This window comes from Argentina anserina, chromosome 5 (assembly GCF_933775445.1).
Source record: "Argentina anserina chromosome 5, drPotAnse1.1, whole genome shotgun sequence".
Lineage (NCBI taxonomy): Eukaryota > Viridiplantae > Streptophyta > Magnoliopsida > Rosales > Rosaceae > Argentina > Argentina anserina.
In genome coordinates, this window is record NC_065876.1 from 24,762,303 (window position 1) to 24,778,974 (window position 16,672).

At 35.9% G+C, this 16,672-nt stretch overlaps 1 protein-coding gene across 1 annotated transcript; it reads right to left on the reverse strand.

Annotated features, from left to right (window-relative positions):
- Positions 1–13,014: 13,014 nt before the first annotated feature.
- Positions 13,015–15,258, reverse strand: LOC126795805 (uncharacterized). Its single transcript, XM_050522557.1, has one exon. It carries the CDS (start codon positions 15,256–15,258, stop codon positions 14,263–14,265), a length of 996 nt encoding a protein of 331 aa, XP_050378514.1. The 3' UTR covers positions 13,015–14,262.
- Between the last annotated feature and the right edge of the window lie 1,414 nt (positions 15,259–16,672).

Here is a 16,672-nt window from a genome sequence, read left to right on the forward strand (position 1 = left end):
ATTTCGGTCTACTAATTAGTACACCACATCAATTATTTTTTTGGTAGTTGTTAACCGGTTAATAAATCAATTAAGGATGAGGATCCTCTCCTGACCTAAAATACCACCTTATCTTCCTGATTTTTAGTCAGATGAAGACACGTGGCTCCCCCTCAATCTAATGATCTAATAATTTATAGTATCCTCCTAAGCTACTTTGCTCCTTGCTAAGTTCATAGAACAATCTAGAGAACTGATCTTTTTCAGTTCGTTACCAACCTCTTTTTTCTCATCAGATGAAAGTTTTTAGGCCAAAACGTATGTACTTTCAATCTCTATTTCTGGCCAAATCTAAACTTTAGCATCACTCTTAATCAATTAATCTTGTATGTAATTATTCAAATTGTCATGAATTCTAGTTTGCCGCACTAAGCAGTTCCTTGTCTACTCTCTCTTCTTTCCGATCAATCTAAGGTTCCACAACCTGTCGTGTTTAATTTGGGTCTGGAATTCAATTGATGAGTTCAATTTGGGGTTGGGGTTCAATTGATGAGATCTGTCTAAAAGGTCAGGAGAAAAGTAAGAAAAAAAAGAAAAAAATGACTACGTATTCTTGATGATTGCTAATTGATTACTACGTACGTACTCTTGTTTGGTAAGGGGAATTAGTCGAATGAATGATCGACTATTGCTACAGATTATGCTGGCCGAGAGCATATGCAGCGCGGAGAGACAATCCACCCAAAAAGGCACCTAAATTGCTCGATTGATTGACGCTGTGGGACTATCCAGCGCACAAGAAAGAGGAAGGGTGAGAATTCGCATGGGACCCACTGATCGATGGAGCTTCAATAATCAGAGAGACCTTCAATTGGTGGGACCCACGCTTCAGCTGTTTTTAACCTTCATGGCTGCACGTGTCCAACTCTCACTCCTCAAAATCAAAAACGTGTTTTTTTTCTTCTCATTCTCTATTGTTCTCTCTCTCTCCCCCTTCTTGTCTCATAAGTCATAACAATAAATTTCTTCATAAAAAAGAAGACATAATAATACAGTCAATGGAGGAGAAAACATGATAATTTACTTATATTTATATATAAACATATATCACTGGAAATTATAAAATTAGAAGAAGAACCACAAAGAACAAAAGAACAAAAAAAACTAAACCTACATGTAAACTATGCTAAATAGAAAATACACATAAAATAAAATTATTTGAATGGTCGTTCTTAGATCGGTTGAAAAACCGCACCGTTGCATAAAAACTCACTGATAAATACAATTTGTAATGAATAGTAATTAATGAATGCAATTTAATTGATGAATTGGTGGTGCATGTGATGGAGAGAATGGAGTGCATAGGCTCTGAATAGAATTTGGGTTGAGTACGTGGTGATGGAAGAGGTAAACTGGTTAACTCTTATATATATATAGTATTTATAGTATTTACATGCAAAAGGATAGGTGGAATAAAATCCAGACATCTGTTAATTTGTTAATAAGGTGGTGAGAGATGATTGATCATCACAATATAAACTTACGTAAGGTTCAGGCAACTTCGACTCGAAAACGAAAGCATCCTCAATCATATACAATTTGAGAGCTATTGCTATAAGCCTAGCTATAATGTAGTAACTATAGAAGCAAGCAAATATGGATGCGTAGAAGTCAGTCCTTAAAGTTCAGGGATTTGATTCAAATTGAGGAGTTTCGCACTATAACAAGGTCGACTGTGCAAGATCGACTTGAACTTACAAGGTGATTTCTCTTTCGAATGAGCTCATTTCAAAATTAATTATGACTTCCTTTCTTCTTTGTAGTTTCTGTGTCTTCTTTGTTGTTTTTGAACTGAAACATGAAATCGGGTCCCCTTAAAATGTGACATGCTAAATAATAGAGAAGCTGCAGATTTGTCGTGCGATACATATTTGGTTTATGGGATAAAGATGGATTGGACGTCTGCTTTATTTCTTCCCCTATGTTCACGTTCTTCATCGATGCATATCATGAAGGATTGCACATGTTAGGTTCTTGTCATTCTCAACATCCATTACCTCTTAACTCTTGCATTGGACATCAATGAAGAAGTATGTGTATACATTTAAATCCTGAGGGCGAACAGCCGATCAGTGTAAATACCTCAATGAAGAAGTTTACACTGAAGCTTACTAACTGGTAGTAGTTTAGGATAAAAACAAGAAGTCCTGATTAATTTATCTAGTGTTGCATATACATGGAAACAAATATTACTCATCAATCAAGAGTTCAAGACTGGTGAACTTTATTGTTAATCCACTGACATCCATATATGTATAGAGTTGCGTACTTTAGGAAATATATTATGTTCATAGTAAACTAGCTAGCTAATTAAGGAAATATAGAGAGTTTTACTTTCTTTTAAGGCAGCTAATTTTACTTAATGTATGACTTTAGGATTCCTGCTTAATTGTCTTTGTAATCATGCTTTAGACAACTCGACCATTTAGTCGTATCATCTCAATAACAATGTATTCAAATTATAATGTGTACGTGGACAGCGTGGTTGGATATACAAATTGCAAATGAAAGTTCATATATCTACTATAGTACTATAAACTATTAACCATTATGTAATATTGTTTTGATTCTCTATTTTAACTATTTACTGTTAACAATTTGAATATTTGCGCAGAGTAAACTATGCTTATCAGTTGTGCACCACCAGTTAACAAATTGCGAGCTCTGATTGCAGAGTCCACATAATTGTTCCAATTCAATAAACATGCAAGAATTCTACACTGCACAGTACATGGAGCCGCACACATCGATCATATGACTAGCTAAATGATAAATGACTTCTAATGTATATGAACAATCTTTCCATTGCACACCCTTACAAATTAATTGAAAAAATTAGGAGGGGGTCGTTTATACCTGAGGTATAGCATATTCTTAATTATTACTTTTTGAACTAAAATTACAATTTTAAACAAAATTACAACATGTGTTTTTTTATATATTTATAAATAACTAAATAAATTTATCACATTAACAACTATTAATTTATTTATAATTTTATAAAATTTTATAGATAAAATAATAACAACTAATAGAACTAAAATTACCTAATATATCATCATATTTACCTCAATAATAAAACATTTGTTGTGATATTAATAAATGAGCGATTTCTATTCTTCTCTAGCATCAACAAAAATAGTATGTAGTATCTCACAAAAACTTAGTTGATACACATGTTTAAAAAATATCTCTTGATGATGGGCGAAACACTTGTGCCTACGCACCTCGCTTTTTTATGATTTTTTATTCCAGAGAATAATGGTCCCCCCTCATCTAGGTAGGAGCCAAGACCGAATATATGACCCTTACTAGTCCACTATGTAGCACGAACACGTGCTATGGGTAGCGTATTGCGTGTCCGACATGGAGCGGACACGCTCGGACACGCGAACTGACTTTGGACACGGCCCGGACACGCGAGTATCCGAATCGGACACGCACCAACTCATAATAAGAATGAAAGTGCTTATGGTGAGATTTGAACCTTGGTCATCCAAGGCACTCAACAACTCCTCAACTATTTCAACAGATTCAGTTTTTGTTATATTTATGCACACTTTAATATATATGAGAGAAACTGGTGATAAAAATAAAAATGCTTGTGGTGAGATTCGAACCTTGGTTATCCAAGGTACTTTTCCAATCCTTAGCCATTTGAACAAGTTATGTTTTCATCATTTTAATGCACACTTTGACATATATATACATCTAAAATTCTAAATACTTTCAAATTTATAAAGTAATTTTTTTAATAAATATATATATATATATATATACTATTAAAAATAATATTTAATTAACGTGTCCACCATGTGTCCGTGTCCAAAAAAAATTCTATATGTCGTGTCTACGTATCGAATGGTGTCAAATACGGACACTCGTGTCCGTGTCCGTGCTACTTAGCTAATCCATCTTTGCGTTTGCCACCCTTATTTTGTGGTGTAATACAACGGGCGCCGACAACACCACAACATACAATGGTGCCATCGCCGGCTTCCTTCCCACTGTCAGGGATGGTGTCAACGGTGCTAGGACTAGGTCATATGAAATTCTCCCATATTATGAGATTTGTAACCTTACCGGCACATCACAGCATTTATGTGCGATCTCGTCACTTTCACAATATTGGTAAAGTCATTGAGCATCGAATCTTTGACTTTCTAGAGGTCGATTATGCGTTGCACGTTTGCTCACTTTAAGTAGTGCGGGATCTTAATGAGACATAGTGTCACACCACGTCAATTCCTGGTGTGAAAAACTGGAATTGGAGCATTCCATATCTCCCCCTAACGACGGGAAGTATATCTCATCAAAGTGACCGTCTGCTAATAACGCAAAATAGAGATCTACGGTTGTAGATTGGAAATAACGGACAAGTGTTGGTGATTCATAAATCATAACCAACCAAAAAATATTGAATGTTTCATGTAGACCCATTGAGATTACTACAAGAGAGGCACATAAGCAACTTAATCAAATAGGAGTTAGTGAAAATAAAGTTGGAATCGTATCCAGTGACCATCTGCTGCGCACTAAACATTTGGTGAGTTGTGGGTCTGAAACGAATAAGTGTCATTGCATGCAACATCATTACATATCTCTATGCAAAGATCGGTAGGTTAGTACCCATAACCAAGTCCGAGCTCTGCTAGATCGTGCAATGAATGAAGATGAGGATTGATGAATATGTTCAACGACGATCGCAGTAGATATGCAAAACAAAATCATCAAAAGTATTAGAGATGAACTCTCCAATGATATCCAGTCAAATAGATTTGAGAGGATGAGAAGGATAGTAAGCCCTTAGTATGATGATCATAGCTAAAAATTTTAGTAAATGCATCGTTCAATGTGGAAAGTAAAGCGACGTGTGACCAACGCGTCGATGCTCTTAACCTATACCATAAAAATACCGGAAACAATGTCTTCATTCGGTTGGATAGAGTCCACTAATGGCACCTTAAATACTTTGTAAGAATGAAATGTTCTCGGTTGGAGCCTTAGCAAATGAAGGACTTCCTTAAAATTTAGCAACAGAACAAGCTTTGCAAAATGAGCGATAGGCATCAGATATTGCCATGGAGGCATTAGAAAAAACGGGAGGCATCACAAGCTCTGTGACGGATGGGATGCCGCCACCGACGGCCCGAATGCCATGGAGCCACTGAGAGAGGCAGGCTCAGCCTCACCGTACATGGCACAGATAGGCACGGCCTCACCATGTGGAGCACGGATGAGATAGTCCTCCAATCGCTTCATGAACATGAAAAAATATATGATAATGTGAATTTCAAAGAACTCTAATCATCATATCTCGTTCAAAATGACCAAATATGATCATGTCAAAACCGAGAATACACAAAACCAAACCCATAATTCAAAGAATCTTGAGTTACATAACGTTACTGCTGCAGGTAAGCAAAGCTATGTCTGCAGGCTAACAAATGTATTGTCTAAGCTTGAAAAAAAAACCTATTGTCAATGAAATATGACCGATTTATTCCTCTCCAAACTTAATACAATCTCCGCACAAGATCCATAAAATAACTACATATCCTGTAAAACAGTGTGAGTGGTTACATAATCAGCAAGACACTCGATTTCTTCGCGGGACATAATCAAAATAAATTCAGAGAGTCGACGACACGAGGAACAATTCCAAACAATACCCCGTAAGACATTGTCAGAGAGAGGATTGAAAACAAATAGTCAAATCCCATCGAATGTATCACATGGCAATATAACTACATTCTTCAACTTAAAAGTTGGAAAAACATGGTATTAGAGTAGTTGAATACCAAACAATTAGGGTGGTAAAAACTATCCAATTGTTGCGAGTGGTCACCAATAATAATAAAATCGTTTGAGCTATGAAACTATTTGAATAAAACCGGAAAATTAACTGGAAAACTATGTCAAAAAAAAACTCAAAATCGGGTGAAATTTGGACCAGGAAAAGATGACAGCAAAAACTGCAAGAAATATGCCGGAAAAATAACGAGAAACAACGAAAAAATCACCGGAAAATTCGTCGAAAACCGGCCGGAGCTGCAGGTCCGGCATAGGACGCCGGCAGGAACTGGATGGTGGCGCCGGAAATGCTGGCAAGTGGCTGAAAGGCGGCCAAAACCCCGGAAAATGTTCCGAAAACGCCGGAACAGTACATGGGAAAAATGCAGTCAATTTTTAACGTTCCGAGGTCCGTTTGCCAAATTTTAAGGTCCAAATTCACAGTATAGTACTATTAAGGTCCCATATAACCCAAAAGTGGCCAATTTAAAAACCACGTGAGTTGCAAACGTTGACCATTCATGATAAGTCAAGGCAAATAAAATTCTCACGAGATTATCTTTTAAACAAAGAATACGAGAAATTTTATTGAATATGCCAATATTTAATACAACACAACCAAGCTTCTAATTCCAATAGACGACTTAAGCTAATGTCGAGTAAGAAACATGGCAATGCCAACGTCATACTTAAAAAATAGTAAGCAGAAAACATAGTCAAAATAGATTGACTAATCAAATGTTCGTAGCAATAAAAATCTTGCATATCAGATCGGGCGGAGCCTTAGTTTGAGGCTTAAAATTTTGCTTACTTGAGAATGGAAGAATGTTACGTTTCCATCTCCAAAGTAAAGAGATATAGGTGCCAAAAATGACATGTGTGTCTTGGATGTGGAGCATGCATCAAGGTCAACTCTGGTAATACAACGTCATAGACGTTTATTGAATCACTTTAAGTGTGTCCCATAGAATTTGATATTTTTGGAATCTTTTATCAGCAAATAGTGCTGATTCAGAGTAATGGATTGCAACTCAAATAAATGAGTACGTAGACCTTGAGATTATCGTTTATAGACATGAGTTTAAGAAAAATCAAACATTCAAATAACAGTCGCGATGGTGACGCATCCATGAGAAACGAGGGTTGTATAGGTTTCGAATAATCAAAACTATTCAAGTATGTAACCGAAATTAGAAGGATTGTGATGTATATGGTCACAAAATAATCGATGCATATCGGTGATTCTCATGATCGCACCCAAAACAACGGTGTACTCAGACAACCACACGAAATCGATTTATTCTCTTTAAAGAATAACGTGACTCCCCCAAGACCGTCACACAAAAAACGTCGACCAAGAAGGGAATCATATCCCTCTTTGGTATCATCGGCGTTATAAGAAAGGCCGGAAATGAGACATGAAAAAGGCTAATAGTGCCCGATAATTTATATATATATCTTCAAAAGTAGAAATTTTAAGAAAACATACTTGTTAGTCTGTCAAACAGACCACATATAATTAAATTGCTCTGCAAATCGATCTTCGTGCAGAAAAGTTACTTGATGAATTCATTTTCCTTGTTGATCTTCGTACTAATGGCATCAAAAGCTCCTGAATAATATCCATCGCGGGCATGCATGTCATCACAATGGTACGACGAGTGATCACTTATCCAAATAGGCATATTAGGCTCGGTAGAGTCTGAGACCCAAAAGGGTTGTCGGGCTAGTAGAAGGCCCAAAGGGGTTGTTAGGCTAACAGGAGGCCCAAACCGGAATAGGGTCAATACGAGTCGGGTCCTGTAGTTCTGGGTCATCAGACTCGGGCAGCGCTATCCTCGTCAAGAGAACCGGGTCAGGTTCTGGATCTGCAGAACCGCATCCAACACTGAGTGTCCTCGGGGCTTGCGAGAAGAAAGGCGTCGTCGATGCGACTGGGCAGGAACGGTGGCACGCAGCTATGGCGACACGGAGGTCGAGAAAATCCAGTCAGGAGGGATGTCGGAAGGGCGGCGGCAATTTTTCTCGTTCGAAGCAACATCAACGAAAAGGAAGAAGTTGACGAGGCTAGTCGATCGGATGTTGAAACGTCGTCGATACGACGAGATGCAGGGTGGCGCTGAGGCAAACACCAATCTGGCTACCTCGTGGCGGGGAAGACGCGCGGCGCTGGTTCACATCGGCGAGGAGGGAGACCAATCTGGGCAGACTAGAGAGGAGATGGTGTGCCCATAGTAATTATGATTTGCTGGTTTTTATTTCGACATCAATTTGTTAGATCAGAATATCCGACGATGCCAAAAATAAAAGGTTGTGGGGGGAGGGGAAGAACTTCAGGGCTAGGGATGAATTCTGGTGGTAGCCTCGTCGCTCAAACAATTTAAAATAAAGTGCATGATAACGTGTTTGAGGAGGAACGAAACGAGAATAATAACAACGTAATGGAACAGAACGTAACCGTTTATTAATTGATAATGAGGCATATATATATATATATATATGTATTACATAACCATAATTTCGTAGGATTCGAAGTCCTAATCTATTACAGATATGTGAATCTATCTTTAATAGGAAACCTAATAAGGCTAAGACACACAGAATGGTATAATAGTAATTCTTCTGTAACAAATCTATTTTTATGATGAAAAATATATAATGATGCTCAATATGAATTTTAAAAATAGTACAATAACTTAAGTGTAAAGTTGATACAAAATTATTACAACAAAAGATAAATTATAAAACAAATGTAATACTAAATTTCATGTACTTTTAGGTTTTCTTTTAGTTTTTTAGTCAACTAATTTTTAACTATCTAGACCGCCTAATTCGCAGAATGCCGAGGATGGTTGCATGGGCAAAAATCGCGGCGGTGACCAGCCTCTTAGCACCTGGGCTACCGCTTTTAGAACCTTGGAATCAAGTAGCTTACTCTTTATGCTAGTCGTATCACGTACATAGGATCATTTCTATCTCTACCAGTGAAAGGGAAATACTTAAGTTTCGTGGTAAGTTGGAACTGTAGTCAAGTAATCCTGTGTGAAAATTAGAGATGGGACTTGCATGGACTAGAGTTTATGTAAATTACGTACTGTCCTTTTGAGTGCATTACATATCTTCTTCATTAATACTTGAGTGCTATGTTTGATCACAGATAATATTGCTACATTGCTTCAATATTTGAGAGCCTAAAATAAAGGAAAAATTTATCATACGCCGATATATACGGTACGCCGGCACAGCCGACCGCACAATCTCACCACCATCACTGCGTACAAAAGCTGACAGCTCCTGCTAGTCGTTCAGCCCCTGCTGTATGGTGTACATCGATGTACCCCAGACGAACCCTAAAATAAATGCTCAAATGCGCAAGCTGCATGTAAGTTTGTTGAGATCTTGAGTTCTCATATTTTGCTGATCATTTCCGTGGTCATGGCCTTTAAATATATTCTTCAAAGTTCTCAAGAAATGAAGTGTGATGCCTTATTGTTGAGGGAAAAAGTCATTGCCTGACTCGCCAAAGAGCGCAAGTTGCAGATCGATAGCGAAGTCTTGGCCTCTCGGCCATGCTGGGTTGCAATTAGGCTATGAACTCCTATTTAAGCAGAACGTTGCTGTTGTCCATTAACATTTAACGCATAACCTAAAGTCCTAAACTAGATTTAGGCCCAAAAACCTAGTCATCTGTCTGAAATCAGTCAAATCACCATGCGTGATTAGAGTCTCAGATTCTTCAAGTGGCCATCATTTAGCAAGCCTGATTTGAATCATTTGATGTAACACTTCCCAAGCAATTGGGTTACCTAGCTCCTATACGCACTTGATTGTTGATTTAGTGAAGACAGCTAGTAGTTCATATAAAATTATCAAGTGTATTAATTATGTATAGGAAGAAAAAATCTCTGGTAATGTATGTTGAACGTACACACCACAACTAAACACATTAGTCACCTTAATCAAACGCGTCCAAGTTTAGTTATCTCTACAAGTTTATTTAGTTAAATGCACAAGTTGGATGACACATGGATGTACGTATTAGTATGATCTTAAGTTCTTGACTTCCATGGCTAAGCACGTATTAAACTGGATCCTCAATCAACCTTCGATATTAATTAATAAGTTTTCGTGTTTTATTATCGGAGGGCCCTCACCTATTATTTGACTAAAGACTAGTTTGATCATAGCTAGCTAACTTACATGTATTCAGTACGGTAGTAGACAGATCATGGTTGAATGAGATTATTATCATTAGCTAGCAATGGAAGATATATATATATATGCCATGGTGTTTCTGGTCTACCTTATCAAGCTCACTCTAGCAGTTTCTAATAACTGCAATGCTTATTGTAGCTAATTGATTTAGAGTCCAAAACTACGCATATACATATACGTACAGATCCTCAATGCCCCTTGTTTGATGCATATATTCCATCCAAAAGCTTCTCAAATATGCACAAGTAAATCGAGTCAGTAGTTGAATATACGCATGTACCCACATATATTCTTAACCCAAACTTGTATTAATTATGATCCTAGCTAGGGATCGCGGTTTTCTAATTTCTACTGCATAATGTTTAGAATGATTCGCAAACCTCTTGCGTTGGTGATACAAGATTTTACGAAACAGTTTAATTAAGCACTCTGTAGAACTAATCCAAGAGGACAAATTATAGAAACAATGGAAATTATGCTGTATGTACAGTTCAGATGATATAAAATAAAAGTTATGTACTTTTCTTTCTGAAGGTCTGTACTTTCTGCCTTTGTATTTTCAATTATCAATCTTTGACAGAAGAGATTAGATTTCATTGTAGTGTGACTGCCTGGCACACAGCTTCTCAATTTGCAAATATCTGATCTTGGTGTTTTGTTGGTAAAGTCCATACTGATTTTTGAAAATGATTTTATAAGAACATCTCTAACAGCTCATTTAAAATCTATATAATCTCTATTATAGAGAAAAAACACTAATTTTTAGTTCAAATAACACCTCTAAACTGTCTTCTATAATAGAGAAAGTGAGAATGGAAATAAACAAAATCTCTATAAATTTCAAAATAATATTTAAATTTTATTTCTTACAAAAAAAAATTCACTCTTCATCCTAAAAATAACAAAAAAAGAATCATTCATTTCCTAGTCAATCTTGATATAAATTATAGCATTATTCAATTTAATTTTTATCTAATTATACACATTTGCATTTAATTTATACAATATAATATAAGAGTTGGAATTGAGGTTTTTTTTAATAGAAATTTAGTGTTTTCATCCTTTATAATATATAGAGAAGTATATTGGTCTCCAGTGAGGTGGCAAATGGGCCCAAAAGCCCGAGCCCGGCCCGACCCGAGCCCGTTATTATAATGAGCCGTGCCGGACCGAGATATTTTGGCCCGTGGGCCCGGCACGGCACGGCCCGAGCCCGTTTTTAGCCCGGCATGACCCGAGCACGGTTAATTCATGGGTCGGCCCGTTAAACACATAATTTTATATTATTTATATCAATATTTAAACAATTATCATTATTAAACTTGAATATTATACTTTTTAAATTAAAATCTATTGATTATTTCATTATTTTAACTATAATATTTCACAAATATTATCAAAATACTGAATAAAACGTCATTATTTTGATATACGTAACATTTTAAAAATAAGATTATGAAATGTGTTGTAGTATTTTATCTATTTTACTACTCTAAATAGTTATATAAAATAAATATTCAAAGTACATAATATTTTTTATTTTAATTGTGTCATATAATGTTAATGGGCCGGGCCGGCCCGTTTTTTGGTCCGGCACAAGCCCGGGCCGTGGGCCGGGCCGGGCTTAATATTTAAGGAAATAGCCCGGTCCGAGTCCGGTACGATAAATAAATGGGCCGGCCCGAACACAGCACGAGCACGTTTTTGGCCTGTTTAAAATGGACCGGGCCGGCCCGGCCCGACCCGTTTGCCACCTCTAGTCTCCCCTCATATTAGTCATGTACGGGAATCTTACCTAATGAAAGAAAGACTATTCATAATTACAATTAAATAGTTAAGTTTCCAATAATATGATTTGAAGTACCACAATATATATCTGTTTCTGTTGTGGTATAGAATATAGATTGTGATAAGTACGTAGATTCTTTGTTGCTTAAGAAGCTGGTTATTATCTATGAAATGCTTGCATAATTAGTCGTTCCCAAGATATTTGAGCTATATAAAGCATGTGCATCTGGGTATAAACTATAGCTTATATATATACGTAGACGTTGAAGACTAATTTTAGCAAGAGACCGGAGGAATGATCACGCAATGCGCATGTTAAGCTAAGGACAAATAGAGATTTTAAGTCAGCAATCAATTTAAGAGAATGATCGATCTTAACAATCCCCTATATATATTAGCTTACATTTTAAATCCCTTTGAATAATATTCTGAGCTAATTTATCGCTTATGTAATACTATATGAATTTTCTACGGTACTGGGCGGTTTCCCATACTAGGGAGTTTGCGAATATTTAAGACTATTGGATTGACAATGTATCCAACGGCTATTAATATTATAAAACAGATAACTTGTTTACCCCTTAGCATATTTTAAATAATATAACAATTAATTAACGTTTCTTTTATGATGGAAAGAGATAATTAAGCTTCTAAAATAAGGAAAGAGAGAAATAATATACTTATATCTGAAAATTTTAGTTTCTTTTTTATTTATGGTTATGTTTTGTTTTTTTACCTTTATTTTGGTTTCAATTTTAGGTCGAGGTGAGGTTTGGTTTGGTTTATACACCTTGTGTGTTGGGTCTGGCCTAGGATGGCGGTGAGTTGTTGACATGGTTAAATGGTCGCAGCCTCCTAATGAAGGATGAAACGCAGTGTCACTATATGATTGTCCCTCGAAAACATATTGAGAGAGTGATTTTATTTGTTCTAATGTTGTTTATGTGTTTGGTTGCTTGTGCAAACATTATGAGATTTAGCTTTCCAATATGTCACTTTTGTAAAGCAAATGGAGCTAAGCTGCATGGGTACGGATACGGGTACGCGGAAGCAAAACGTTTGGAAACACGGAAGCGTTTTTTTCAAAAAAATTAAGAAGCGGGTACGTTTTGGAAACGTCATAATAAAATAATATATATATATATATATTCTACCAAAAAATAAACATTATAACAAATTTTTAGTTCAAATAAAAATAGTTTAGTGTTCTACATTTGAAATAACACAAATATTATAAAGAAAACATTATTTAAACATCACCTTCATTCTCATTGTCTTCAATATTATCAAATAAAACGGCCTCTAATGATGGTTCATAAAGTGAAAGATCTTCAAACTCAAGCCTCCCAAGATTAGTTTCATCCAATGAATCAAATTAATCACCTCAAACATCCCACATTTGAGTTGGGCCTTCCTTGTAAGATTGACTCCTTTTAGATAAAAGGCGAAGATTGCTATGAACAAATACCAAATATTCTGCTCTTTGAGGAGCAATCTTGTTTCTTGTTGCAGAATGTATGAACTTTTAAGTACTCCAATTCCTCTCACAACATGAGGATGAAGAAGGTTGGCCAAGCAACTTGAATGCTAAGGTTTGAAGCCTCGGTGCTGAAGCTCCATGAACTGCCCACCATGTCAAAGGTGGTAAGATGAACCTATCATGCATAGCATCAACACTACAAAAATCTTCCATGCATAAGGAAAAATTAGAGTATTCCACATTAACTTCTCTGCGCTGATCTGCATCACCAAAATACTTTAGGATGCAATTTTTTCTTTCTCTAGTAATCTCAATATCTTGGTGAGGAGCTTTTTGATTGTTATCTTCATTAAGTCATTCTGGACTATAATACCTAAGTAAAGAACATTACATAATCATCAATAACGAACATGACAAAGAACTTGGACTCAAACTTAATGATATATATCTTAACATATTTATATTCCTACACAAAGCAGTAACATTACATATCTTAACATATACATATCAAATTAATCAATATATGTAATCATAAAGATATTACACATCTTAACATATTTATATTCATACACAAAACAGTTACAATACAAAATTAGAGTGCAATACTTACTTGGGGTTTAAAGAATGTGCCATACAATGGGGGGGGGGGTGCTACTCTTGCTCCAACGAGATGTCAACACCTTATGCACGGCATTCCAAAAGCTTGATTCCTCGTCTAGTTCATTCCTCTCTTTCTTAAATATCGTTTTTTTCACGTTCTTAATCATATCTTTCCACCACTCATAAGCTAAATGGAGAGACGGCCTATCAGTGTCTGCATGTCTAATCATACTATAGATGGGCTCAGTAAATGACAAAACATAGTCAAAATCATCCCAAAACTTCTCATCTAATGGTATCTTTTTCACACCACTAGCCTTGTTTACATCATCATCTCTGTAACTATCTCATTTATGATTGATTACCATTTGTTGCAAACCAGATTTTATCTTCCTAAATCTCCTGAACATCACAAGTGTAGAGGCAAACCTAGTTGAAGCAATTGTCAAGAGCTTAAGACCACAATGCTCTGTAAACATCACCAACCTCATTGAATGATTCATTATGAAATTTCTAACATATGAAACATCATTAGAAAGAGGCCCTATCCAACTACAAGCAGCATATACATCATCATTATTTCTTGTTTGCAGCGAAGGTGCACATATATTTTTCACGGCAAGGTTCAAGGTATGGACTACACATGTTGTCCAAAAGATGGAAGGATACTTTTCTGATATAAGTGCACCGGCTCTTACACAATTAGAAGCATTGTCGGTGACTATTTGAATCACATTTTCATGACCAACTGCCTTTATGCTTTCTATAATCAATTCGGCAACCTTCTCACCCGTTTTCACTTCCCCCTGGCTATTTATTGCTCTCAACATCATTGGACCACTCTCATTTGCAGCAATCATGTTAAAGATAGGTCTTCTTTGTGGATCCGACCAGCCGTCACTACATATACTCACCCCCTTAGTTTTCCATGTATCCTTGAGTGGCTGCATATGCAATTCAATGTTCTTTCTTTCCTTTTGAAGAAGTGTAGTCCTTAATGCATTATAACCGGGTGGAATATATCCTGAAATGGTAGAAGCATGCACATATGAATTGCGGTAATGAGGGTTTCTTGCAAGGTTAAAAGCCAAACCTCCAGTGTAGAACATTCTTGCTATCTCACCATCACATTGCTCCCTAGCATTATTATGAAATGCTCTTTCCAAAGCTGAACCCATTCCCTTTCTCTTCTTTGACTCAACTTCACTTGATGTTGGAACACTATAACTCATATCATAGTCAAGTGAAGAACTAGAAGCTTTCCTTGATGAAGAAGGCAAAAGAACTGATCTAGGGACAATACTTTTCACTCTCTCCTTGCACTCATTCACTAACTTTCTCATAATTTCTACGAACTCACATAATTGATCTCGAAAAATCGGGTCATTACAAAGCTGTTGTGAGAGTGCAAATTTTTTATATTTTTCAACAACATGTTGATGTTAAAACGGTAATTTTATTTTGATTTTATTAATTTACTCCAATTACCTGTAGACAATATAACAACTGTGACAACAATTTTGTTGTTAATGTAGTAAGTTATTTTATTTTTATTATTAATGTTAGATTACTAAACAATTTACCACAACGCACAACTTTTGATATCAAGATGGTAATGTTTGTTCTAGTTGTAGTAAGTACTTCTAAAACTACATTATTTACAAGGTTATCAACTATTTTGCAATTTTGAAGATTATTGTGTTACAAGAATGATAAAACTAATATTAGACTAAAAGATACATAAGTACTCTATTTCATAAAATGGTGTATATATGTTTTCAATTTGATACCAAGGTTCTCCATTTGATAAAATTTTTCTAATTATGATATTTACGTCTTTAATTACCACTCATTACAATAACTACAATAAAAGCATGTGATCAGAAGTCGTAATTTAAGTTCTAGTCAGTGTAATTATTATTTGACAATACTAGTTACATGGTTTTGAACATTTTTCATATCAACAACGCACGTGTTGTTAATATGATAAATTTCATTTACATGTGCCAACTTTTAATTGGTTAATCTGTTAACTAATTCAATCGTTTTCTAATATATTAACTTATTAAAATAAAAAAAATAAAAAAGTGAAGATACGATATACATCGAGTACCATAGACGACGGTTACGTGCATATGCAATCTTAAACTAGGCACTTTAATACAGATTTAAAGGAGTTGTTAAACGACACAAAGAGAACTGTTGATTAGAAAAGGGTTTATTCCAAAGGGGTTCGGTTAAAAAATAAACATATATGCATGCCCTGTATGATATACCGAAGGGCTTTAGGAAAATCTGGGTTGGCAAGCATTTGATTGCCATTGCCAATCATTTGCCAATTGCCATAAACAGTTGTATCAATGAATTGAAATGCTTGAACTAATAACGAAGATCGTGATTCAGCTAACCTTCGTTATTGATTCAAACTGGGTTAAAATGATATAATGCTAGTATTGTTGTCCGAAATATAGCTAGAACATAACGAAGGTTTTGATTCAGCGAAGGCTAGAACCCTAAGATCGCCAATGCTTGTCATGGTCTGTATCTGTATCTGCTGTATGTCATTCTCCTAATAAAGAAGATTGAAGAATATGATATTGTTGTCGATATGTACGTCCATTTATTTTCCGTGAACCTGGTAATGAATATGTGTTTAATGTGATATGTATGTCGATATGTACAATCGGATCAATTAGGTGCGTCCCAAATTGTCGGGACTGGAATTTCTCTACCTTTAGGACTCTGTGGAGCTGCCCA

Coding starts and splice junctions, on each gene's coding strand:
- LOC126795805 (XM_050522557.1), bottom strand. CDS start 15,258: ATGAGAAAGTTAGTGAATGAGTGCAAGGAGAGAGTGAAAAGTATTGTC.